This window comes from Lolium rigidum, chromosome 2 (genome assembly GCF_022539505.1).
Source record: "Lolium rigidum isolate FL_2022 chromosome 2, APGP_CSIRO_Lrig_0.1, whole genome shotgun sequence".
Classification (NCBI taxonomy): Eukaryota; Viridiplantae; Streptophyta; class Magnoliopsida; order Poales; family Poaceae; genus Lolium; species Lolium rigidum.
Genome location: NC_061509.1, coordinates 279,368,512 through 279,396,316, shown reverse-complemented (window position 1 = coordinate 279,396,316; position 27,805 = coordinate 279,368,512). Strand labels below are relative to the sequence as shown.

Below are 27,805 nucleotides of genomic sequence, written 5' to 3'. Positions count from 1 at the left end.
GTTTCAGAAATCCTAGGAACGAAATATTCTCGGAATTGGACGAAATCAACGCCCAGGTTCCTATTTTGCCCGGAAGCATCCAGAACACCCGAGAGTCGCCAGAGGGGGGCCACATAGGCCCCAGATGATAGGGTGGCGCGGCCCACCCCCTGGCCGCGCGGCCCTATGGTGTCGTCGCCCCTTCGACCCTCCGAGGCTGCCCTTTCGCCTATATAAAGCCCCTGCGTCGAAAACCCTTACGGAATAAGCCACGGTACGCGAAACCTTCCAGAGCCGCCGCCATCGCGAAGCCAAGATCCGGGGACAGGAGTCTCGTTCCGGCACGCCGCCGGGACGGGGAAGTGCCCCCGGAAGGCTTCTCCATCGACACCGCTGCCATGTCCACCGCCATCTTCATCACCGCTGCTGCTCCCATGAGGAGGGAGTAGTTCTCCATTGAGGCTCGGGGCTGTACCGGTAGCTATGTGGTTCATCTCTCTTCTATGTACTTCAATACAATAATCTCATGAGCTGCCTTACATGATTGAGATTCATATGATGATGCTTGTAATCTAGATGTCATTATGCTAGTCAAGTGGGTTTTACTTATGTGATCTCCGGGAGACTCCTTGTCCCACGTGTGTAAAGGTGACGAGTGTGTGCACCGTGTGGGTCTCTTAGGCTATATTTCACGAATACTTATTCACCGTTATGAATGGCGTAGTGAAGTGCTTATTTATATCTCTTTATGATTGCAATGTGTTTTGTATCACAATTTATCTATGTGCTACTCTAGTGATGTTATTAAAGTAGTTTATTCCTCCCGCACGGTGTAATGGTGACAGTGTGTGCATCCGTGTTAGTACTTGGCGTAGGCTATGATTATGATCTCTTGTAGATTATGAAGTTAACTATTGCTATGATGGTATTGATGTGATCTATTCCTCCTACATGGTGTGAAGGTGACAGTGTGCATGCTATGTTAGAACTTGGTTTAGTCGTGTCGATCTTTCATGCACTCTAAGGTTATTTAAATATGAACATTGAATTGTGGAGCTTGTTAACTCCGGCATTGAGGGTTCGTGTAATCCTACGCAATGTGTTCATCATCCAACAAGAGAGTGTAGAGTATGCATTTATCTATTCTGTTATGTGATCAAAGTTGAGAGTGTCCACTAGTGAAAGTCTAATCCCTAGGCCTTGTTCCTAAATACTGCTATTGCTGCTTGTTTACTATTTTACTGAGTTACTACTGCTGCGTTACTACTGCTTGTTTACTTCCTACAATATTACTACCATCAACTGCACGCCAGTAAGCTATTTTCACGGCGCCGTACTACTCGCTCATATTCATTCATACCACTTGTATTTCACTATCTCTTCGCCGAACTAGTGCACCTAATAGGTGTGTTGGGGACACAAGAGACTTCTTGCTTTGTGGTTGCGGGGTTGCATGAGAGGGATATCTTTGACCTCTTCCTCCCCGAGTTCGATAAACCTTGGGTAATCCACTTAAGGGAAACTTGCTGCTGTTCTACAAACCTCTGCTCTTGGAGGCCCAACACTGTCTACAAGAATAGAAGCACCCGTAGACATCACAGCAACACTGACTTGAGGTCCAAGATATTTCAGACATTCCACTCTTCCTTATATGGTGGTCACTCTGGACATCGAGTTACTCTCCATCGTATCCAGCAACTCTTCTATTGGCCTCACCTTAAACAGTTTGTCGCTCAGAGTGTGGCAGAATGTCCAACCTGCCAGATATCAAAACCTGAAAAGGTACAGTACCCTGGTCTCCTCAGTCCTCTTCCTATTCCACAGCAGAAATGGACAGACATAAGCATGGACTTCATTGAAGGATTGCCCAAGTCACAAGGCAAAAATGTCATCCTCGTGGTGGTGGACCGCCTCACCAAATACGCTCACTTCATTCCCCTCGCACATCCCTACACTGTGCAGAAAATCGCAGACATTTTCATGGATAACATTGTGAAACTGCATGGACCTCCGGCCAGCATAGTCAGTGACAGAGACACCATATTCACCAGCACATTGTGGAAAGAAATATTCGGCTCCTTCAACGTTGCACTCAAATATAGTTCAGCACACCACCCAGAGACTGACGGCCAAACCGAACGAGTCAATCACTGCCTCCTCGAACAGTACCTCCGTTGCATGGCCTTCTAGGAACCCAAGAAATGGTGCCAATGGCTCCCAGCAGCAGAATGGTGGTACAATTGCTCCTACCACACAGCAATCAAAATGTCCCCATTCCAAGCGCTATATGAGTATGCTCCTCCCTTGCTCCACAGTATTGCCCTTCCTTGCAAATTGCAATGTCTCCGAAGCAACACAAGTCACTGTCCAAGAAAAGGACCATATGCTGAAAACCTTGCAGGATAATCTTCTGCGTGCTCAGAACAGGATGAAGAAATATGCTGACATGAAACGCACACAACGATCCTTCCAAGTGGGTGATATGGTCTACCTCAAAATGCAACCGTACCGCGAAACAGCTCTGGGATTGCGCAATGCTCTCAAACTGACATCCAAATGGTATGGTCCCTTCCGTGTTCAAGACAAGATTGGTCAGGTGGCTTACAAGCTCCTCCTTCCTCCTGGCAGTCAAATGCACGACGTTTTCCATGTAAACCAGCTCAAGAAACACCTCGGTAAGTCTGCTATTCCCAACCCCAAATTGCCCTCTGTTACTGCTTCAGGCAAAGTCAAGGTTGCTCCTCAAGCTATCCTTGACCGGCGACAAGTCCCACGCAGCGCGGGCAGCTACGACACTGCAGTTCCTCAATGGCTCATACTTTGGGAGAACCTATCAGAAGACGAAGCCACCTGGGAAGATGCAGCTTTCATCCAAGCCACATTCCCAGGATTCAAGCCCTGAAGCCTTGTCTTAGGGGGGGGGGTGTCGGGATCCTTACCGACGGACACCAAGTTCTTCGATGAACTGTTCAGTTTCAGCGACAAGAATCAACGGTCGAGATGAAGCCCAGATTCAAAATGAAGATCCTACGGCGAGAGTAGCTCCGCTGCTGTTTACCTTTTTGTCCTAGCTTTAAAATCTGTAACCCTATGGCTTGTAAGGGTATAACCGTAAAACGCTTGAGCTCATGCCTTGGATATAAAGGTGTGAGTGGGGTGGATGGGTGGATCAAGCATAATCAAAACCCTATTTTATCTACTGTTGTTTTCTTCCTTAGCAAGTAGAAGTAGACCTGAGCCCGCGTGCTCCCCTTCTTCCTCCTCATCGATCGAGCGCAGTCATGGATCAACCGAGATCCTGACACAATTACCACAGTTTTTTTTTTGGTCTTGGCTCCTTCTCTTGCATGTCACATTGACCATTTGCTGCATACTCTGGGTTTGTTCTTCAAACCAATTTTGTTTCTCTCTATTTAACTCTTTATTTCCTCATTAGGTACGGCAGATTGGGAGTCCATGAAAATCGACGTGATGTACATACTGCTAAAATGCAAGTTTTCAAGTTACCCCCACCTGACCGAGATGCTGCTGGCTCTGTTCTCGTCGAGTCCTCGGCCCACGATTTATTCTCGGGCGGTGGGCGCGAGGGTGAAGGTCTGAACTACCTGGGCAGATTGCTGATGCAGTTGAGATCGGAGATTCTGGGACCGGTTCAAACAAGCGTTGAGGTAGCAGATTCTGCTAGAATTGCGCCAGGAGATGTGAGGCCTGCTTGCAGGTTCTTGATAGAGTTATATCGTACACACCAAATTTTTATATGGGTGCTCATAACTCAATTCAGTTCACCCCCTTGAAACAGTTTCAAATCTACACTTTATCACTTCATCTCTACCATTTGTAAGGCTATAAAGCATTTTTTTTCTGAAAGTAATCCAACACAAATGCTTATTGGACGCATTCGTCCGACTACGATTGGAACAGTTCAAGTTCTGTGATTGCCATCTTGTTTAAGGACTGATTCGACTTGTTTGTGCTGTTTGGTTTGCTTATTAACACAATCGTAGACTCTTCTAATGAGGTCTGCAAGTACCGGACTAGGTAGTAGATTGCCGAACAATTAGTTCATCCAACATAACCATACTCAAATCCAAGGCAATCAAACCCAATATTTGGAGTTCAAATTCAAATATTCTGAACACCGATATGACAAATTATGGTACAAACGACATATCTTCTCTTTTATAACACGTGCGAGGCTGGTGTATTTTTTTTTCCATTAAGATAGAGATAGCTTGATCACAGACAACTAAGCTCGGCCTCCACACACACACAAAGAGCTTTCTCAAAACCAATCCACATTTTCTGCACGCACAAATATCGTGATGCCAAAGCTTCACTTCGCTGAATGCATGACTCGTCAGGATTCCAGTTCTGCTCACAACAGTGACCAACCCTATCAAACTTAACGATAAAAATTGTTCTTTGTTGCAGGTCATCTGGTATTCTCCGTTCATGGTTACCTCTTCAGCGGGTGGAGAACCGAGACCTATTTACGAAGGTCTGTACACGGTTGGAGGCTACGGCGAGGGATACTTTTTCCCTACATGGGTGGCAGCATAGTCTACGGATTGAAGCTCCACCCTCTCCTTAGGCGTTATATAATTCATCGTCTCGATATGTATTTCGCCTTTATCATTTACTGTTGGATCCAGAAACTTGAACAGCTGTGTGCATCCTGGTTATGCAGAGGCTGGATGTAATTGCTTATCACAAGTAATAAAACATCCTTTATCGAAAAAATGTAAGAATGAAGCAAAATTAGCCAAGCTATCCCTTCAAAAGCATTTATTTCTATCCCTTCAAAAATGACAGGATACACCAGCCTCTCCTGTCATGTTTGTCTATTTGTTATCGTTTTTGAGATGTTGGAGGAAACAGAAAACACGATAGCGCAAATCGAAGAAGCTCGTCCGATCGAGGCTAGTTAGTTCATAGTTCACACGCTCTCGAATTGTCTTATCAAACTACACGTCTCTCCGTACATGCCACGCATGGAGCCCCGACCACTCCAGTAACGCCCCTCCCTCCCCCTCGCGTTATTGCGTTGTTGCGGAAGTTGGCTGTAATTGGTATTTTTTGATATTAATATATTTCTTTTATCGAAAAAAGATCAGCTGGGGAAAACAATAATGTAACAATAATGTTGATTGGTAGGCGATGGATCAGTTCAATGAACACACACCAAGGTGGTGATGGTTCTCTCTCTGGAGCACCATGCTATCAGTTCCTTTCTTCCCACATCGACCAACATGATAATGGAGACTCCTCCCTAGTTCTCTCCAGGACCAGCTTGAGCCACCAATCTACCAAGAATAAAATGGCCTGCATGCTATAACATTTTTTGAAACAAAAAAAATGTATAGCTTTGATGTTCTTGTACCTTGTTTAGAGTATTTAAATAATTGCTCTGAAAATAGAGCCCTAAAGTCAAAATGGGGCTGCCCCTATTTTCGCCGCTCCGAAATAATACCTCTAGCTCTAGCAACATCCTTCATTTATCAGCCCCTATTTTTATTTTCTCATCTATTTGCACATATCCTCTATGCTCACACTAGCGTGTGGGTCACAGGTCTCATCCGCACGCAATATCATCCTTTAACTTGTAGTGCATAAGTAAGAACTAGAGTGTATCATGCGTTTAGTTGCTGGTTGCATAATTTTTACATGAAGCTTCGTTAGTTGCGTGACTAATAGAAAGACCAATCGACATTTCAGTGCGCGCCCAAATGATGGACCCCAAAACTTCGATTTGCTGAATGCATGACTCGTTCAGAATTCCACTTCTTCTCCCGAACCGTAATGACCAAACCCAGCACATTTGTCATGAACTCACGCGGTCACAGTTGATTATAAATAAGCAACTCCGTGTAAGAATGAAACAAAACTAGCCAAGCTAACTAATTTTTCTAGCAAAGCTCTTCCTTATGGGCCTCGTGTTTTAGAAGCGGTGACACCCCAGCCTCCAGCTCCTGTCTATAGCTATACAGTATCATGTTTGAGATGTTGGAGGAAACCGAAAACACAATATCACAATGGGAGGAACGTTTTGCGGTTGTCAGTTAGTTCATAGTTGTCATGGTCCCAAATTGTCTTACCAAACTAGATGCCTCTCATCGTAAGAGAGACTTGGCTACCAATAAAACAGTAGCACAGTCTATATCTTCCCAAGCTCCAGTGTTTTGGTACGATCCATTTTCAGTATGGAAAAATCTCGAACTGAAGTTTATCTGCAGCAACCTGTGCATGTGGTTGATTATGAAGAGCTTGAACAAATTCCGCCTTCCGCTCACCGTCAGGACCATCCTTCGACGAGGCTCACTGGTCCGCTCTTGCATGTTCGGTCAATCATCGTGGCATCCTCGGCGGTACCAGCACATGGCGATGATGGACACAAAGAACTCGTCCTCCGTGGCAAGAATTTTGTCAAGTGTGAAGGATTGGATAGGGTTTCATGACTTCTCGACTTCGGATTGGCATGCTATTCCCACGGTGAAAGATTGGGGGTAAATTTGATTCATCAAAGTACCAATGGAGGAAGCGCTCGCCTCTTTGGCTATACTCATTTCTTGGGAGATATGAAAGGAGGAAATGCCTACGAAACTAATATTCCACGTATGTGATGGTGTTTGACAAGACCTTGTTTTTTTGTAAGACCTCTAAAACCTTCTTTTTATTCAACAAAATTGGCAAATCACTAGTAGAAAACGGGCCTATTGTCTCGGTTCTGGAGGGCCTTTAGCCCGGTTGACCAACCGAGACTACCAAAACGGGACTAAAGCTCCCACCTTTAGTTCCGGTTGGGTCACAAACCGGAACTAAAGGCCATCCACACTGCGAAACGCTCGGGCTGGGGGACCTTTAATCCCAATTAGTAACACCAATCGGAACTAAAGTTCACGCCAAGGTTTAGGGTTCTTCCACTGTATTTTGTATTTTCCATTTTCATTCAATTATTTTTAATTTATACATATTATACGCTAATACATATATATTATACAGGTTGATGCAGACTACTACATACTGCACACGTTAATAAATATATATAACATATTTTCTCTTACGATCACACATATATACATACAATCGGTAGCCATGAGAGCTCGAAGATCATACATGTTGATGCATCTATTTTATTACATGGATATCAATAATTACAAGGGGCATAGGGGTAATAGTATACTCCGGTTTCAGATATGACCTCCGTAAGCAAACATTCTGACAATTTATCTTGAAATTTTCGTAGGCGTGCCTTTGGTAGGACGTTCCCCCACCTGCTTTAGGTCTATAAAATAGGATCAAATATGAATATATGAGTTGTGTGTATAGCATCTCATCATAAAAAGAATTGTGAAATTTTTTTTACGTACTCGATTTTTTTGTAATCTCCGCCTCGCTCAATCGCCATGTTGATAAACTCGAAAACGTAGTATGAAATTTTGCGCTTTGGTGTGCTGTTTGCCCCAGCGGTGATCTCTACCTTGTATCAGTTCGTTGCTATATTAATATAGCGGGACGAAAGCCTATTTCAAGGAGGAATTCCATTTCTGCTCCCGAACTATAATGACCAACACCAACACATTTGTGATGAACTCACGCGGTTATACTTGATTATGAATAAGTAACTACGTGAAAGAACGAAACAAAACTAGCCAAGCTAACTCATTTTTTATACTAGCAAAAAGTGATGCTTCTATGGGGCTCTCCGTTTTTTTAGAAGACTATGACACCCCAGCCTCTACCTCATGTCTATTGCTATCATGTTTGAGATGTTGGAGGAAACCGAATACACAATATCACAATCGGTGGAAAGTCTGCGGAGGTAAGTTAGTTTCATAGTTGTCATGGTCCCAAATTGTCTTACCAAACTAGATGCCTCTCATCGTAAGAGACTTGGCTACCAATAAAATAGCAGCACAGTCTATATCTTGTACAGCTTCCCAAGCTCCAGTGTTTTGATACGATCCATTTTCAGTATGGAAAAATCTCGAATTGAAGTTCTTCTGCAGCAACATGTGCATGTGGTTGATTACGAAGCGCTTGAACAAATTCTGCCTTCTGCTCGCCGTCGGGACCGTCCTTGGTCCGCTCTTGCATGCTCGGTCCATCACCGTGGCCTCCTCGGCGGTACCGGCACACAGTGATGACGGACACAAAGAACTCATCCTCCGTGCCAAGAATTTGGTCAAGTGTGAAGGATTTGCTGGGGCTTCATGACTTGTCGCCTTCGGATTGGCATGCTATTCCCACGGTGAATGATCGGTATGTAAATTTGAATCATTGAATTACTAATCGTGCAAAGCGCTTGCCTTTTTGTATATACTCATTTCTTTTGAAAGGAGAATGCCCGCGGCTTTTTTTTTTGAACAAGGGTAGGGTGCTGAGCATCCTAATTGCATTACTTATAGACATCGTACAGATACAAACATTCTTCTTGATGGTAGTAATCTATTGATTGCTACAGATACAGGGCAAGCAGAAGATCTATGAGCTGGGTTATTGCAAGAACATAAAGGCGAGACTCTAGCCAGAGTTTTTGCCTGTTGAGCACAGTTGTGGGCAATGACATTAAGGGGGGCTGCCCTAGCTGGCGCTCGATCGCTAGGAGATTAGCGAGCGATCGGTTTCGGACATGATTAGGAGTAAACGTTGCCGTACATTTGCATGCATGTAAAAAGGAACAAATTTGAAAGTTTAAAACGTTTTAACTTTCAAACGACAACTCCAAATTAAGATCCGCTTTCACCAATAAATCTGTCTCGACGAGATCTTCAAAACTAGCACCCATGTTAATATGTTTCGACGACTTTTTTTTGAGCTAAAAGTTATCAACCCTCTCTATTTGAATAATCAACCCCTCCGTACTTGAGTGATCAACGGCAAATGTATAAAATTATCAACCCGGTGCAGGCTATTGAGGGAAAGTTCTGCATGCATGCACAAATAGACGAATCTGCTGATGTCAGCGGAATCTTTTCCAAATTTCAAAATTCAAAACGTTTTAACTTTCAAACGATAACTCCAAATTAAGATCCGCTTTCACCAATAAATCCGTCTCGACGAAATCTTCAAAACTAGCACCCATGTTAATATGTTTCGACAAACTTTTTTTCTGGCTAAAAGTTATCAAGCCTCTCTATTTAAATAATCAACCCCTCCGTACTTGAGTGATCAACGATAAATGTATAAAATTATCAACCTGGTGCAGGGTATTGAGGGAAAGTTCTGCATGCATGCACAAAAAGATGAATCTGCTGATGTCAGCGGAATCTTTTCCAAATTTGAAAATTCAAAACATTTTAACTTTCAAACGACAACTCTAAATTAAGATTCGTTTTCACCAATAAATCCGTTTCGACGAGATCTTCAAAACTAGCAACCATGTTGATATGTTTCGAGAAACTTTTTTTCTGGCTAAAAGTTATCAAGCCTCTCTATTTGAATAATCAACCCTTCCGTATTTGAGTGATCAACGGTAAATGTATAAAATTATCAACCTGGTGCAGGGTATTGAGAAAAAGTTCTGCATGCATGCACAAATAGACGAATCTGCTGATGTCAGCGGAATCTTTTCCAAATTAAAAAATTCAAAACGTTTTAACTTTCAAACGACAACTCCAAATTATGATTCGCTTTCACCAATAAATCCGTCTCGACGAGATCTTCAAAACTAGCACCCATGTTGATATGTTTCGAGCAACTTTTTTTCGGACTAAAAGTTATCAACCCTCTCTGTTTTGAATAATCAACCCCTCCGTACTTGAGTGATCAACGGTAAATGTATAAAATTATCAACCCCAAAGTTAATTTTATTTTAAACATTTTAGCGAATTATTTTTAGTTTAGAAGCTATCAACCCGGTGTCGTGATATTTATCAACAGTAAATATAAATAACTACCAACCCTAAAAATCTAAATTCATTTTGAATATTTTGGCGACTCTTTTTAGTTTACAAGTTATCAACCCGGAGCCCCGTTATTTATCAATGGTAATTATAAATAACTACCAACCCTAAAAAGTATTTAATTTAGAAATATTTTAGCGAACATTTTTTTATTTTACAAGCTATCAACCTTGTGCCTCGTTATTTATCAACTGTAAATATAAATAAACAATAACGCTAAAAAGTATTTCATTTAGAATATTTTAGCGACTCTATTTTAGTTTACAAGCTATCAACCCGGTGACCCGCTATTTATCAATGGTAAATATAAATAAATATCAACCCTAAAAATTTAATTTAATTTAAAATATGTAGCGACTCTTTTTTTGTTTACAAGTTATCAACCCGGTGCCCCGTTATTTATCAACGATAAATATAAATACCTAGCAACCCTAAAAAAGTAAATTTCATTTAGAATACTTTAGCAACTTTTGTTAGCTTAGAACTTAAAACAATACTTAATTTGAGTAGCAAGTGGTAGTTCATTTGAGTTGCAAGTGGATCTTCCCACCCGTTATTTTCCCCCTTAAAAACCACTGGCCCGAAAAATGGAATTGCAAAAGGACCCCCTTAAACATGAATTACCGTACGAAAAAAACCAAAAGAGAATTGCAAAAAGAGAATTGAGAGTCTGCCTCGTGCTGAAGAAAAAGAGTGAGATGCTATGTGTATGCATGCAACAACTTACGAAAGCATCTTTGAAAAGTTGGCTCATTAAATGCAAATCCATGAGATGATCCGTGCATGTGCATGCATGCGGTGTGAACACTTCTTTCTTTGCATGCAACTTGCAAAGTAGTAATACAAGATGTTAGTGTGAACACATGTGAACGCAATTAAATACTAGGTGATAAAAAAGGAATTGACTCGCTGCGCGAGCGCTTCCGCGCCACGGAAAGTGATTGCTCGAGCGTTCGATAGCCAGAGAGGGGATTCACATTAAGGGCTCTGTTCAAACCAATATTCCGCCTATGCGATGGTGTTTGACAAGACCATGTTGGTTTATAACACCTCTAAAACCTTTTTCTTGTTCAATAAAAATGGTAAGTCTTTTCCCTCATTTTTTTTTAAAAATATACCAGTTTGTTTCACAGTGGACTCGATCTCGTGCATGTTTCGCTGCGGAGAGACAGGTCTTTGCATGTACCCCTCGAGCTAAAATAGAAAGTCGAGCTGTTCTATCCAACTAATATAAATGGTGTTTAAAAACCTTGCCATGGTATCGACTTGCTCATAAGTCATAACTCGACTCAGTTCAACTCCAGAGACAGCTTCAAATCTGCACATTACCATCAGTTCACACATTACCATTTGTAAGGGTAAAAAGTAATATTGCTGAAAGTCATGCGATAGATACACACACGGTAGCGACGGCGATGTAGACTGACCGACGGAGAGAGGCAAACTTGACCACGGGCGTAGACGCGGAGCAACATAGGGCGTCTGATAACTGTGAACTCGAGCCATGATCGTCGTGTCGACAAGAATTAACCTAGGTGCAAAAGTCCACTGCGAAACACACCGCAAGACGACAGGAATTAAGCCAACGAAACGAAACGCTCCGTATAGCTACTTTCATCAAGTGGTTCTTTGCTTTACAGCGCCATGCGCCCGGTCGTCCTCAGTCGTCCGCTGTCGGCGTCAGTGAACCCGTCATCGTCGTCGTCGTCGGAGCCGGAGCCAACGGCGCCGCCGTCGCTGGAGGTGAGGCGCGCGAGCCGGCAGCTGCCGTGGAGGTGGCCGCTGACGCAGACGAAGTACTGGAGCCGCCTCTCGTGCGCGCCGAGGCGGCGGCGCGCGCCGCGCGGCGCGGCCACGCTCCAGACGCTCGCGCCGCAGTATGGGCACCGCACTCTTGGCTCCAGCGGGGTGCGGCCGTCCACCAGGCGGGCGCGCGTGCGGGACCCCACGAACCCGCGGAACACGCCCCGGTACGCTCCCACGTCGTCTTCGCCGTCGTCGCCGGGTGCGGCGTGCTCGCACGGGTCCGACACGTACAGGACGTCCTTGCCGCAGCGCCGCGGCAGGAAGCTCCGCCCGGACGTCTTCGAGAACCGGGACACGGGGGCGAAGTGGCCCAGCACCGGCACCGGCACCGGCACGACGGCCCCCGCCGCGGTGCCGCAGCAGAAGAGGAGCAGCTTCGCCAGCGCCGGCCATCCGCCGCCGACGCGCCCCTTGGTGGTGAGCGCCGCCACCATCAGCGGCGCCCGCGAGACGCACAGGTCGCGCCAGAGCACGCGCTCCGCGACGGCGCGGAGGCGGCGGCTGGCGCGCGCCACGGAGGAGAGCGTCTGCGGGTCCCAGTCGAGCGCGCGGAATACCAGCACCAGCACCTGCTCGTCCAGGAACCCCACGTTGACGCCGCGGATCCGGGCGCCCATGCAGCGCCCGCCGCTGTTCCAGTCGTCGGCGACGATGCCTATGCTGCTGCTGCCGCTGTCGGGGACGCGCAGCCGCCTCACCATGTCCAGCGTGCCCTCGCTCATGATTCCCTCCTCCGGTGCTGCTCGGAGGAGAGGCGGTCTGGCCGATCTCGATCCACTCGGCCGGCCGGTCCTGGTAGCGATGCGGTTTGATCAGAAGCCGCACCTTCCAAAGCTCCAAACCGCTAGTGACAAATATCTCCAACGGCAGTCGGTAACCCACTTTTTTTAGCAAAGAGAGCCCCCTCTCCTTTTCCTATTAATAGAAAGCGATATTTAGCTACAAGAAGGAAGTCGGCACCCGACAATTGCTCTTTCGTGCCTCCAACATCAATGCCATTCTTGGAATGGAGTCTTCAGCACTTGCCCCTCTCACCACCAATGATATTCTACTAGTACTACCACTTGTCTACTTGTCTTTTTTTTTTTTCTTTCATGAAAGGCTCACCAGTCCCCACTTTTTTTTTTGCAAAAATTGAGAAAATTGCACATAACACCACCAAGGCCCCACTTTTTATCAAGAGTTTGGGCTATGCAAGGAATCAAGTTCCTTTTGCAGCCGACACCGTTTTTTTTGTCTAATTTGTTGCAGCTACCTCAAATTCTTCATTTAAGGACATAACTAGTGTCTGACATGTGGGATGTAACTATGTACCGTGTTCCTACTTTTTTTTAGGAATACACCGTATCGCTACTTAATTGACAGCCAAATGACCCAGAACGCCTTCTCCACTAGAGCGGGCGGGAGCTCAGCGGATCGACAGGGGCGCCGGCGCCAGCGTAGAGGTCCATGAATTCTGCCCCCCCCCCCCCTCTCGTTCGCTTCCCCGTCCGAATGCGGAGCACGGAATCCGGCGACCTCGTCTAGTTTAATTCACAATTTCTTTACACTTTTGATAGCTAAAGAACCCTAGGTTGCCCCCCTGCTTCTGGGTTCTGATTTGCATATAAGTTTAGTGGATTTCTTGATTTTGTGATGTGATGTTGCTAGTTACAAGAATTTTTATATCGTTGCACAATAGGATGAAACAAATCGTACATATTGGAAACAAAAAAATTAAGGACGCACATGAATTCCAGTCTATTATTTGCCAGTCTTTTTATATTTGACCTGCATCTTTTGCCATGGCTCTCTATCCTCATGTTACTACTACATTTGCATGGAGTATTTGTTAAAATTTGGAGCTGTGGGTGTGTGTAATTTGTTATTTAATTTTGTAGGTTGGAGTTATTTTAAGTCCTAAATCATCTATTTGGTATAACTATGGTATACCATATAAAAAATTAGGCCCACATGTCAAATACACTTTTAAGGCTAAAAATCCCCTGTTTTGGGCTTGCTGCCATTGGTTAGACAAAGAACTGGGTCAACTGCAAAAGATATTTGATTTATGTGTTCTGTGCAAAAATGACACCAAACTTGGTATTATGTGGGATTTCTCTTGCAAAATTAGATAAGTTCTGGCATACACATAAACCAGGCTCGGCTGGTTAACCCAAGGCATGACTGGCTCGGTTCCTTGATAGCTCGGGCTCGGCTGTCGGCTCCAGCTTGCTACATCACTTTTCGTTTGAAATCTCAACTAATTGATATCCATGTAGATTGGTAATATTAGAGCATCTTCAGTGGTGTCTTCCAAAGCGTTTTCCAAAGGTTTTGAGAAGTGTTGGACTATTTCGTCCCCAGTCGCGCATCCCAAAGGCTCCTTCCGCCCGGCACGACCCAATACGGTGTCCGGCGCCTCGAGCCCGTCCCCGCTCCACATGGGACGCTCCGGGCGCGCCCGACAGAGTGAGAAGCGAGGTGGGAAGTGGCGGACCCGACACGTCATTGACACGGAAGTCTAAAACCTCGTCGGCCGGAGGAACACGTGGAACAAGGAGGGGCGCATCCTTTTCTGGGGCGTTCGCGGGTGCACCCTCTCGGCCGTCGTTGACGACATCCACAACAACGCCCCAAGGTTAGAGAGGCCACCTTCTCCGCCACCATCTCCTCGGGCTTAAGCGCCCTGGGAGCCGAGGAGGACGAGTACTTCTTCTTTGGGGCCGGCGCGGTCGGTGCCTTCCTCGCATCGCACCATGCGTATAGCATGCCGAATCTCGAGGTGAAGGAGGAGCCCGAGTACGCGATGCCGCATGCGATTCGAATGCGCGGCATTCATGGCGTCCTTGAACGGCAAGGACGCCTGGAGGGTCGACATCGACGCGACAATCTCCATGTCCATCCGCCCCGCTGGGATGCCACTCGTCGGCCTCACCAACGACGGTGAAGCTGGGTCCAGTGGTGTGGTAAAGGACGAGCCCGCCGACAAGACCGACAAGCGCGACAAGAAGGACGTTATCGACGATAACATGTACAACTTTCACGAGTACTACGACCCCTTTGGGCGCCGCAAGTACTATTAGATTAGGGTTTAGGTTTAAATTTCATTGAATTTCGTTCAAGTCCATGTAATATATAGCAAGTTTGAATGAATTCAACTATTTTGATTAAAATTTAAAAATCTAAATTTCGGTTTGGGGGATGCGACTAGACATCGACGGCTCCCAAATGCGGCATGAAGAAAAAGTGTCCCCCAAATGCTCAATTCAGCGCTATTTGGGCGACACTTTGGAAAACGCGGCTGGAGATACTCTTAGTGGTCTCTCCAAAATTTACTACCTGGTTGTTTTTGAGGGAGAGAGGAGAATATTAGATCTCGTCTCACAAGTGGGTCCCATCAAAATTTACAGTACACCACGATACTAGAACCAGTCTAGCGTGCGCCTCCCTTTACTTTTATAAGCTTGCCACGTTGGCCTGACACTGGGTTTCACATGTCATTTTTGCGGTTAGATGAGAGTGTCAGTTGTATTAGAGTTTTCTGTTACGTATTAGGGCATGTACAATGGTGATGACTCAGCAGTCTGTAAGAGGTAATTATAGGTGATTTTGGTGATGTGGAGGAAAGAGAATGAGGAGAGAGAAGGAGGCTGTCTTACAGACAGTCTGTATGCTTCTTACAGACAGCTTAAAGACACCATTTTTGCTATTGTATGAAGGGTGTCTATAACTTATACTCACATATAGCTATGATTAAAAATAGATAACTTACAGACAGACTATTGTATACACTGTCTGTATCATTGACTATAGATGACATGGAGCAGTATTACAGACAGCATTCGTCTAAACCAATGTACATGCCCTTAGCGCTGAAGTGGTAGTTTTTTTAAACCCTACCTAAGGTGATAATATTTTGAAATCCTAATCATAATTGTGGTGGTTTTTTGTATTTTTCTCGAAAGGATCGGATTGTGATCCTTTCCTTGTCATGTATTGTAATACTCCGTACTACTACTGTCGGGTCATTATGGCAAACATGTTTTCGGATTTGGTTGCATGGCCTTACTACACAAGCTCGGAAGTCAAGCACAGAACGAGTGTTATCTACAAAGCTTCGCTTCATCATCTTGATTGCTTAGGCTCAGTTCTTTTGGCGGCTTCTCCGAGAAGCTGCCATCCCCCAGCTTCCTGGAGAAGCCACATCAAAAATTTAGAGAGGCTTCCGGATTAGTCTAGGCTAGACCATTTCAGAAACCTTTCTAAATTTTGGGGACGGCTTCCCCAGGAAGCTGGGGGAAGGGCAGCTTTTCGGAGAAGCTGCCAAAAGAACTGAGCCTTAGCCTGCGAGCGATGTCATCCTCTTCGCACTGCACATCTCTGCCTCCGTCATCTTGTAGTGAAATGTCATAGTTACACACGTTAGCATTTTGAACACTTGGTTCATGTGGAGGTAACGAAGACTCACCAAACACACACCCAAAGGTGAGCAAAAAGGATTGCTGAGGAGACATATTGAGAAGCCGAGAGATGCGGGTGGTGTTTTTGAGCACTCGTGAGGGCATTCTATTTATGAGATATGAAGCGGTAAGAAGGGTTACGTCCCAGACACAAATTGGAAGTGGATGCCTGCATTACTCAATACAATTTTGTTGAAACGTATGTGGGCACGAAACACGATGTGAGATCCCGTGTCTGGAAATAAGCATGAAGACGGTGATATTCACCCGCCAGTCAGACTTTGTTGCATCAATTTTTGTTTAAAATGATGTACATGATTCAAAAACATGTAGAAGATGCCCTCGATGCCATATTTATGTTTACGCAAATAGATCCAACAAACGACAACAGTCATCAATAAAATAATACTTAAAACAGCCTGGAAAGGTAAGGCAGATCCTCAAACATCGGTAGAATAAGCTCAAGAGGTGCATGAGAAACAAGTGAGGAATAATTATATGTTAATTGGTGGCTCTTTAGCACGTTGACACACACCAGACATGGATGAATCAATGTTTGGAGAACATGAAAGATTATTGGACTTGGCAATAATGAACTACATTAGTCGAAGGATGACAAGGACACTGATGCTATTGATGGCGTGAAAGCTTGACCCTAGAAGATGCATGTCACTCATGAGGAGTGGCTCGACCGAAAGGAAGAGTGGATAAAGACCACCACAAATCCTAGTACGAAGAATGATTTCCCCCCGTGACCTTGTGCTTCACAAAGAAAAAATATTTATAAAACTTGATAAAGATATCGAAGACAAGATGGTAAATGGAAAACATTTTTTTGCTAATGCCATGCACAATTTTTAAATCAACAACTTTCAATGAACCAACTAAAGGAGAATGACCAACATGCGTAATAGGCAAACCTGCACCGTTAGAAACTTGAACTTGGCGCTTCCCATAATAGGGCTCTTTATTTTGGACGCTCAGCCGATCCATGTTGTTGGTGAGATGGTCGGTTGCACCGGTGTCCATGTACCGTGCTCATTTTGATGAGAGGCGGTGAGCTGTCGAAGGGATGATCGTCGACTCGTACACCTGGTTGAATCGTTTCTTGCGGTTTAGGGACTCATGACCCCAAAACTTGTAGATTTTACAACATGGGCAAAAAATAGGAGTTACGGTTGCCTCCGCTGCCGCCACCACCACCGCCTTATCCACTTCCACCACCGTTTCCACTCTCTCCATTGTAGTTGCCATAGTTGCCCTATTGACCGCCACCGCCACCACCTTGCTGCCCACTATTTGGACGAGCATCGGAGTTGCCGCTATTGTTTATGTTGTTGAAGGACAGGACACCATTGTGGTTGGTGTCGCTGCACCGGGCAACAACGTTGGCCTAGGTAGAGTAATCATCGGCCTAGGATTTTTCTCTTGCATGGTGTAGAAGTCCGCTCAAGGATGTTGCAACGGTGTTGAGGGCGGAGAGCTAGGCCTAGAGTGCCTCAAATTGAGAGCTGAGACTAACAACGATGTAACTTTTTTCCACGATCATTTTGATATATTATACATTTTTTCCGACTTCGTATACAACCAGAAAAGTCGTTTTACCGATACATGATGCAATTTTACAAAAAAATATCGAAATTTATTTTTGTTAAATTCTCTTGTAACTAGATGACATAACACATGTACATCTTGAAGAATTTAATTTTCTGAATTTTTTATCAGTTTCTGCCATTCAGTTGAAACTTAAAAAGGCGATCCACCGGGAGTGTGTGGAGGGAAAAAAAGTTCAACCTCTACGCCGAGGGTGGCCGTCGGCGTACATTAACAAAACGGGAAGAAGGCTATGCCGAGGATAGCCGTCGGCGTAGCTTTGACGCCGTGAAAGCGCCGTCACGACCTAACTTTGGTGGGCTGTATGCACATGCATACGCCGACGGCCCACTATGCGTCGAGGGCAGCCGTCGGCGTAGCGTTCCTATGCCGAGGGAATCGCTACGCCGACGGCCCTTCCGGGCTGGCCTGGCGGCCAATACGTCGACCCCAACTTTTGGCTGTCGGTGTATGAGTAGGCCGTCGGCGTTTCGAGCCATTCCTGTAGTGACAATAATATTTAAAACTCCTAGATTTCAACCATACTCAAATCCAACATTTAACCTTAGCTGGCGTGTGGGTCACAAGGTCTCATCCACACGTGTTACCATCCTTTGACTTGTAGTGCATGGAAGTATCATGCGTTTAGTTGCTGGTTGCATAATTTTTACATGAAACTTCATTAGTTGCATGACTGATAGAAAGACCAATCCACATTTCACTGCGCTCCCAAATGTCGTGATGGACCCCGCAACAATAATTTGCTGAATGCATGACTCCTTCAGAATTCCATTTCTGCACCTGAACCATAAAGACCAACCCCAACACATCTTTGATGAACTCACGCAGTCACGCTTCACGCTTGATTATAAATAAGCAACTCAGTGTAAGAACGAAACAGAACTATCCAAGCTAACCCATTTTTTCTAGCAAAGCTATGCGTCTATGGGCCTCTCCGTTTTCTTAGTAGAGGAGGATACACCTAGGGGCTAGATACACCAGCCTCTAGCTCCTGGTTATTTCTATCATGTTTGAGATGTTAGAGGAAACCGAAAACACAATATCACAATGGGAGGAACGTTCTTGATGTCAGTTAGTTCATAGCCGACATGGTCCCAAATTGTCTTATCAAACTAGATGCCTCTTATCGTAAGAGACTTGGCTACCAATACAACAGTAGCACAATCTATATCTTGTACAGCTTCCCAAGCTCCAGTGTTTTGACACAATCCATCTTCAATATGGAAAAAATTGAATTGAAGTTCTTCTGCAACAACCTACGCATGAAGTTGATTGTGAAGTGCTTGAACAAGTTCAGCCTTCATGCTCGCAGCCAGGACCGTCTTCGACGAGGCTCACTGGCCCGCTCTTGCATGTTCGGTCCATCATGGGTGGCCTCCTCGGCGCTACCGGCACGTGGCGATGACATGCACAAAGAACTCGTCCTCTAGGGCAAGAATCTGGTCAAGTGTGAAGGACTGGCTAGGGCTTCATAACTTCCCGCCTTTGGTTTCGCATGCTATTCCCACGGTGAAAGATTGGTAGCTAATTTGATTCATTGAAGTACCAACTGTGGAAGGGCCTCTTTGGATCTACTCATTTCTTGGGAGATATGAAAGGAAAAATTGCCCGCGGCTCAACCTATGCGATGGTGTTTGACAAGACCATGTTGGTTATAACACCTCTAAAACCTTTTTCTTATTCAATAAAAATGGTAAATCTTTTCTCCCAATTTTTTTTCAAAAATGTACCGGTGTGTTTCACAGTGGACTCGATCTCGTGCATGTTTCGCCACCGAGAGACAAGTCTTTGCACGTACCCTGAGGTAAAAAGAAAGTCGAGCTGTTCTATCCAACTAATATATATGGTGTTTAAAAACCTTGCAATGGTATCGAGTTGCTCATAATTCGACTCAGTTCATCTCCAGAGACAGTTTCAAATCTGCACATTACCATCAGTTCACACGTTACCATTTGTAATGCTAAAAAGCAAGTCATGCGATAGATACACAAACGGTAGCGAAAGCCATGTAGACTGGCCGATCGACGGAGAGAGGCAAACTTGACCACGGGCGTAGACGCGGAGCAACATAGGCCGTCTGATTAACTGTGAACTCCAGCCATCATCAGACCACCATGTCGACAAGAATTAACCTACGCGCCAAAGTCCACTGCAAAACACACCGCAAGACGACATGAATTACATCAGAGAACCCGCGGTCGACCTCAGTCACCCGTTGTCGGCGTCAGCCAAATTGTCATTGTCGTCGTCGGAGCCGGAGCCAGAGGTGAGGCTCCAACTCATTCGTGAGAGCCCTCCGCGACGCACTCTTCGGCCTCGCTAGGCTACGTAAGCTCCCCCTCGCATCCAACAAGCTCACCGGCGAGCTGAACACACACGTCCATGAGCTCACGCGCCTCACCATGCTAGACTTGTCTACCAACCGCTTCTCCGGCAGCCTCCCACACACCTAATTTGAATTGTGGTAAGGATATGGAAACTGTAATTTGTGTAACCAAACAACTAATTCGTGTTTTCGTACGTCTAAGTTAGGCTGAAAGCAGGCAACTAAACAATGAAGCTTCGCTTTCCTATCGGGTGCAGAAATGTACGGCCCATGCTACCAAACAACAGGCCGTTGCTGGCCCGTAACCCGTCTGAAGTACATGGGAGTTGTTCTTCCTAGCGCGCGCAATGATACAATAATTCGGCACAAGCTACCAAACGCCCTAAAATATTAATTTGTTGAATGCATGACTTGTTCAGAATTCCATTTCTGCTCCCGAACCGTAATGACCAACCCCGACACATCTTTGATGAACTCATGCAGTCACGCTTGATTATAAATAAGCGACTCCGTGTAAAAACGAAACAAAACTAGCCAAGCTAACCCATTTTTCCTAGCAGAGCTATGCTTCTATGGGCCTCTCCGTTTTTTAGAAGAGGATGATACCCCACCCTCTAGCTCCTGTCTACTGCTATCATGTTTGATATGCTGGAGGAAACCAAAAACACAATATCACAGTTCGGAGGAACGTCCACGGAGGCCAGTTAGTTCATAGTTGATATAGTTCCAAATTGTCTTACCAAATTAGAGGCCTTTCAACGTAAAAAATATGTGGCTACCAATAAAAGAGTAGCACGGTTGGAGGAAACGGTCAAGGAGTTTATTAGCTAACATGAATGACTATATAATCGTAGAATCTTTCCTCATGTAGCTTTTTCGGATGACTAGTTGTGTTTTTTCATGCCAATCTTTGGTAGTGACCAGGACAGGAAGATCCGACGGCTGAGAAGCAAGGTACGCTGTGAGAGCCCTATTGGGTGCAGCAATTATACCTTTAGATAGATTGCCATCACCATGTTCTCAGTGCAAACTAAATTGTCAGTGCTGACGAGTGGGACCTAGTGTGTCTGTGTGGAACGTGGCCGGGTGTGCGTGCGTGCGGCATTCACTCGCTGGACCGACCGGCTGGCCCATCCTACTCGCAGAGCAGCACCACCCTCTAGTGATGGTGGTCGGTATACCGTAGTGCTAGACTAGTATAGTGGCCTCGTCTTCCCTTCGCCTCCAATCCCCCCTCCATTGACGCACAACTCCCACCTCCGCGCGCCTCTCCCCGTCCCCCCCGCCGACGCCGCGGGGCTCTCCTCCTCCGGCGCGCGCGCGCCCGATGGCGGCGCAGGCGATCCACCAGTTCGCCGAGTGCATCACCTGCCACGCATGGAGCCCCGACCACTCCAGTAACGCCCCCTCCCTCCCCCTCGCCCTCCTTCTCCCCCGCGCTCTAGATCTCGCGCCCCTCTGATTCGCTCCCCAATCCGTCCGATCGGTGCCCGCACGCGTCGAATTTCAGGCGGGTTCCTAGGGTTTCGGTCCATCCCCTCGACGATTACCTGTTCATTTCTAGGAAAAACCTGTAGAGTGGTCCGCTGCCTTTTCGTTCCACGTGCTGCGCGATTCCTCATTCGGAATGTTGAGCATTTCGTGATTCGTATTAGCTATCGGTTGGTGCCAGGTGAATGCCCTTTGTTGCGGGTTGCGTGCATTCACTGATACTACATTGGGGTAGTGTAGGTGCCATGAATGATGGATCGATGAATCGATCCCAGCCCAGGTGGGTGCTTAGATTTTCATGTTGGAAACCCTTTCACATGTTTGAGGTTGTGAGGTACTGCCTGCGTGTTGAGAGATTTTTCATGGGGCGAGTTGGTTTGGGTTTTTTTAGAAGGAAATCTGGCAGTTGACCAAACGAATTTCTGTCTTCTATCAATTGCATGGACATGCGTATTGCCATGCCGTTATTCTGTTACCTAGCACGAGCTCTTGCGGTTTTGAAATACACCTTCCTACCCCTGCCTAGATGTTGCGTCGCATATGCTGTCCCTTCAATTGATCGTGAAAAATACTACTGGTACAGTAGATAATACAATCTTCTTGTAATGACAAAACCTCATTCGTTGTCTTCTGAAACTACTACTAGTATCTCGCCCCTGAAAAAACACTACTATTATCTCACAAGTGTTGTCATTCTGCAATTTCTAAATGCACGTGCCTTGTCATCTGGTATATTTAACTTGACTGGAACCTTTGCTTTCTTTCTTTCAGTGATTGCCTTCTGTCCAAATAACACTGAAGTACATATTTACAAGTTCATCGCAGACAAGTGGGAGAAACTTCATGTTCTTTCAAAGGTAACATTTCTGTTTCTTCTCCTGACAGGTGAAATATCATCTGCAATTGCACACTCTCCCCTCTCTCTCTCTCTCATAAAATTATTTCATTTACCAGTGCTTAATCAGGACATTAACTTGCTTTGTTTTATTGTTGTATCTTGTAGCATGATCAAATAGTGTCTGGAATAGACTGGGGTAGATCTACAAACAAAATTGTGACAGTTTCACATGACCGAAACTCGTAAGCGTCCAGGTTTAATAAATTTCTAATGTTCAATTGAATATATTGTGTTTCTTAGTCCAAAAAGATATAAATACATTCGTTTCTGTTCATAACTGCAGATATGTTTGGACACAAGAAGGACAAGACTGGGTACCTACCCTTGTTATTCTCAAGCTAAATCGTGCAGCTTTATGTGTCCAATGGAGCCCAAAAGGTTCTTGTAATAACCCGCCTTTATACTTGTATACATCCACAACAGTACGAACTCTTTTGCTGCTCAGTTATATGGTTCTCAAAGTAGATATTTTCCTCCTGTTTATTTCGCACAATCTGCCTCAAAGTAGATACTTGTTTCTTTGTGGATTGGGTTGTGATCACTTAGCTCCCATGGTAGAACATAGCTGCACGTGAACTGCTTTCTTTGAGGGAGCACATTAACTACTTGGTAACCAATTATAAGCATGGTTTTAAATAGCGTGCCATATCGCTGCTATACTGGCGCTATAGCGTTTTGAGCAATGTGCCTCTAAATAAATCCATGTACATTTGCTAGCTATAAGCATGCTATAGCACGCTATAGCGCCGAAGTAGCGCGGATTTTAATGGCTGACGCTATTTGTTATAGCGCGCTATTTTTTCATTGGTTATAATTGAAACATATGAAGATGTACATTCTGTGCCCTTCAAATTTCTTTCTATTGTTTGCAGAAAATAAGTTTGCTGTGGGAAGTGGTGCTAAGTCTGTATGCATTTGCTACTATGAACAAGAGAACAACTGGTATTGCTTGCTGCCACTTCTGTTAGCTTTGTACCACTTTCATGTTAAATTGTTTGTTCCATTAGTTATGCCTAGTGTCCTACAGTTGATAAGATTGCTTTCTTCTGTCCATACAATTATTGGAGTCAACTTTCCCTTCTCGATACACATTCTTTGAAGTTGGACCATTTTGATTCTGTCTTGTGCTACAGGTGGATCAGCAAGATTATTAGGAAGAAGCATGAATCTACTGTCACTAGTATTGCATGGCATCCAAACAATGTGAGCATAATGTTATGCCTCTCTTTGAAGTAATGTGAGCATAATCATCGGTAGCGTAAAACATAAGGGGCAATTATTTATTGTTTGCTTTAATTATGGTTATGTTATTCATCGATTGGGAGTAGTAAAAAATTCTTATACGCCTTGCCTCCCTCCATATGAGTAATGCAACTTAGATTGGAGATGTAAAAGGGCCCCATATGTGTATTTAATCTCACCTCCACCATCTTACATAATTGAAAGTTTTCATGGAAACAGGGGATATGAATTTCTTGATTTATTGACCCCTAGTTAATATACAGTGTATCTAATATCTAGCATTTGTGACCATTGCAACCATAAAGATGATTCGATGAACTCTAGTTGCTCTATATCTCTGTATAAAGTTATATTGCCATGTATATGTGATACTCGCAATACGTGTTCCATCGTTTGTAGTATTGATTTGTCTCCTTTCATGTTCCTTCAGATACATCTCGCAACAACTTCTACTGATGGTAAATGCAGAGTATTCTCCACTATCATCAAGGGCGTCGATACAAGGTGAACCTTGTCACTCTTAGTTTTTGAGCTGAAAGCCTTGCCATTCTTCTAGCTATTAGGACATTCCAGATGCTTTAAGTGCCTCATACTTTTCTCTCTCTTGTTGATCAGGGGATCACAAGGAAGCGCCTCTGCTGATTGGAAATTCGGCGAGGTATTTACTACGTATTGATCAATTAGTTCATAGTTTGCTGTTTCTTGGCATGCAATGAACATCTCACAGTATGCTCCTTTGCAATTGTTGCCAATTTCTCTATTCACCTTATAGACTTTAATTGAGTATTTATGGCCTTCACAAATAGCAACCAAGTCATATAACATCTATTAACTTTGTACTCCCTCTGTTCCATATTAGTAGTCGCTGTTTTAGTACAACTTTGCACTAAATCAGCAACAACTAATATGGAACGGAGGGAGTAGTCCACCCTATCTAAAGCTAAGAATTGCGAACTATAGTTCCTTTGCTGATTCACAAAGTTAGTTTCCAGCCAATATGGTGACATATTTTCATCTATGAATTCCTTGCCCTGAAATCTTTCATTTCTCGGAGGCTAAGACCCGTGGACAGTTATGGTTCAGAATATTTACAAGATGATGGCCATCATGTTTGTTATTGATCAGTTTTCTTTCTTGTTCAAACTGTTGTTTGTGCTTTAATATGCTCTCCTATCTGGACACAGCAAATTGCTCAACTTGATCTATCAACTACGTGGGCATTTGGAGTAAGGTGGTCACCAAGTGGAAAAACATTGGCTTATGCAGGTTTTCCATCCCCCCTAGATTCTTATTTCTAAGAGTACCATTATTTGCATTACTTTTCAGCAACAAAAACTGTTTCTTCTATGCATAATAAGCTAAGAACTGTTTCTTGAACTCTTCAAAGGGTTTTCATCGTCATCATATTTTAATATATGTTTTCCATTTTCTCTCGAGAAAACTCAATAGACCTTTTGTTTCTTTTCATTGAAAAGGAAGAGTTAGAAGTACAGTCCTTGTAGGAGGCTAATATGTTAGAACTTAGCAGTACAGTCTATTTTCCGTTCTTACTGACGTATTATCACCATCTTTTGTGGTAGTTGAACTTGCAAGAATTTATTTTAAGTCTTCCCATAGTTCAGCTTTTCTCCTGATAATTTTGATCCCTGTTGAGATGACAAGTGGCTTCTTCAAGTTCTACATTTCATTTCTTCAACTGGATTTGGGCTCTCTTGTTGGACTGTTGTCCCTTGATATATGCATGTAGAGTTTCTAAATATTTTCAGATTTTGTGGGATGCAGACATTGAATTCATGTGTATTATGTTATTGTCAGGGCACAGTTCCATGATTTATTTCGTCGAGGATGTTGAAGCGTCTCCGGCTGCTCAAAATTTGGCACTGCGAGATCTGCCTCTCCGTGATGTGGGTCAGCATTTTCTCTTTTGCTAGTATTTAGTTGCATGTGTTAATCTCGAAATTTCATAATATTGTGTAAGCTCTTCAAACTTTCAGATTCTTTTTGTGTCCGAAAGAATGGCGATTGGTGTTGGGTTTGACTGCAACCCTTTGATCTTTGCTGCAGACGACACTGGACTTTGGTAAGAAAATGTGCATATCAACTCTTGTTAAACTATCTGCATTTTCTTTTCATTCTGGCAAGTGCTTTGAAGTGAGTCACTCCGTCCTGTAAAAATGACGTAAAATGTTAACTTAATCTTGAGGCACCTTAATGATGCTACATATAATCTCATCGTAAGCTGGCAAAATTCTCTATTGCTGGCAATGGCTAAAATTACATGGTATGCTAGTAACTATTGACTTTCCGGCTTTATATTCAAGTCTTTAGCCCATGATCTTTACTTTTTTAACAAAATGTATGTATATGGTTGTCTACTGTAGGAGTTTCGTCAGATATTTGGATGAAAGGAAAGTTACTCCATCAGCTTCAAAAGCCTCACAGGTTTCTCCCAATACCCCCTCGTCCTCCACATTAGTTCATGTTGCCATGTCGGTACATGCTTTATGTTTATTATGCCTCGCTGTATGCTGTCAAATGTGGATGCTATTTATTCCTTGTTCATGAGATTGTTCAGCTCTGCATCTGCAGAGTAGGGTTAACTGCTTCCTGAATGAAGAAGTTTCTACACATGCAGAAGTGTCAGATGTTCTGACATGGTGTTTGGTCGCGTAAAGTTAGTTTTCCATTGCATGAACCTCACTAGATTTCGACAAGCAGCAGTAAATTGAATGAAACTGGTACTCTGCACATGATAGCTGTGTGCCGTTTCTTAATGATGGAAGTAATTGGTTAGGTTACTGACGCTTTCTTTGAATTATATGTTGCTAGTTACTGTCTTGCAGATGCTAATGGTACAGAGACTGTGTGAAGGAAATAATTGTTTCTTAGCGGTGACAGCTAGAGCTATGTGTAGCTGACAGCATGCTGTAGCTAATACCTCACTAATATATGTTTCAGCTCTCTGAAGCCCTGGGAAAGCTGTATGGCCAATCGAGGCAAGGGACAAGCAGTGACACTGTTGAACCAACGAAGCCTCGCGGGGGTGCTCATGAAAACTGCATAACGTAGAATGCCTACTTCCATCTACTGTTGCCATTTTGCAGTTCTCATCTCTAATATACGCTAACCATTTCTCTATATCCCCAGGTGCATCGTGCCCTTGAGAAAAGGGAGTGAGACTATTGTCAAGCGGTTCAGCACATCAGGTTTGAGATATATCGAACCAACATCCCCTAGTGCTTCCAGTTTTTTGTTTGAATCATGTCGTGACATCCTGGACTCGTGGTTGTAGGATTGGATGGCAAGATCGTGGTATGGGATCTGGAAAATCACGTCACCATCACAAAGTAGCCCTTAGATGAACTTGTCCCGACACAAAACCATTTCTTGGCAGCAGGCCCTGCAGGTTTTCAAAGATCCAGGGCCAGGTAGATTGCTTATTTTTGATGTACCTGTACACAAACTGTCTCTTCAGCCAGCTAGCTACTTAGCTTAGGGGTCATCACTTAAGCTGGATTTCATTTTTTGTTGGGAAACTATTTGGTCCTTTTGAATTTATGATGTAACACCTGTATAATCCTAGTTAGGAGGCAGTGACATAATTGACATAATTCCACACCGTATCATACCCCACCACTTTTTTTTTTTGCAGTACCCCGTGTAAAATAACCACACTGAAACTCACCGGAGTGGTGTGCTTCCATGAGTTCCATCTCTTGGGGGACTCGGGTGATGATGCAATTTGTGTGTAATTTACTGTGTAAGGGGCCATGAAACCAGGGGTTGCTGCTAGTATGTGGCCTGCGGGGACCATCTGCCCCTTTCGCCGATCCCCATATTCTCATGCTGCTCTGCACAATTCCCTATTACCCCGTACTCCACTAGAGAACATTCCATAACTTCCATTCCACTAGGTCGGTCGCATTTGGCTGTACCGTCCGGCCAAGAGCTGCTGGTACTCGCTTTCCTTGGGTCCTAATTAAGCGTACAATAATATATTACTCCTTCCGATCCTTATTACTTGATGCTAAAATGGATGTATCTATAACTAAAATGTGTCTAGATACATCTATACTACCATCAAGTAATATGAATCAGAGGGAGT

General features: G+C 44.3%; 2 protein-coding genes across 2 annotated transcripts; one reads left to right on the top strand and one right to left on the bottom strand.

Annotated features, from left to right (window-relative positions):
* Nucleotides 1–11,515: 11,515 nt before the first annotated feature.
* LOC124691022 (EID1-like F-box protein 3) lies at nucleotides 11,516–12,409 on the bottom strand. Its single transcript, XM_047224316.1, has one exon. The coding sequence runs from the start codon at nucleotides 12,407–12,409 to the stop codon at nucleotides 11,516–11,518; it is 894 nt and encodes a 297-aa protein (XP_047080272.1).
* An 8,970-nt stretch (nucleotides 12,410–21,379) lies between these two features.
* On the top strand, nucleotides 21,380–27,051 carry LOC124691021 (actin-related protein 2/3 complex subunit 1B-like). The gene is made up of 15 exons (XM_047224314.1): nucleotides 21,380–21,466; nucleotides 22,332–22,417; nucleotides 22,564–22,640; nucleotides 22,742–22,836; nucleotides 23,331–23,400; nucleotides 23,592–23,661; nucleotides 24,131–24,204; nucleotides 24,316–24,358; nucleotides 24,885–24,966; nucleotides 25,516–25,604; nucleotides 25,695–25,780; nucleotides 26,082–26,142; nucleotides 26,659–26,765; nucleotides 26,848–26,906; nucleotides 26,993–27,051. The coding sequence occupies exons 1-15, from the start codon at nucleotides 21,397–21,399 to the stop codon at nucleotides 27,049–27,051; spliced, it is 1,128 nt and encodes a 375-aa protein (XP_047080270.1). The 5' UTR covers nucleotides 21,380–21,396.
* Nucleotides 27,052–27,805: the final 754 nt, after the last annotated feature.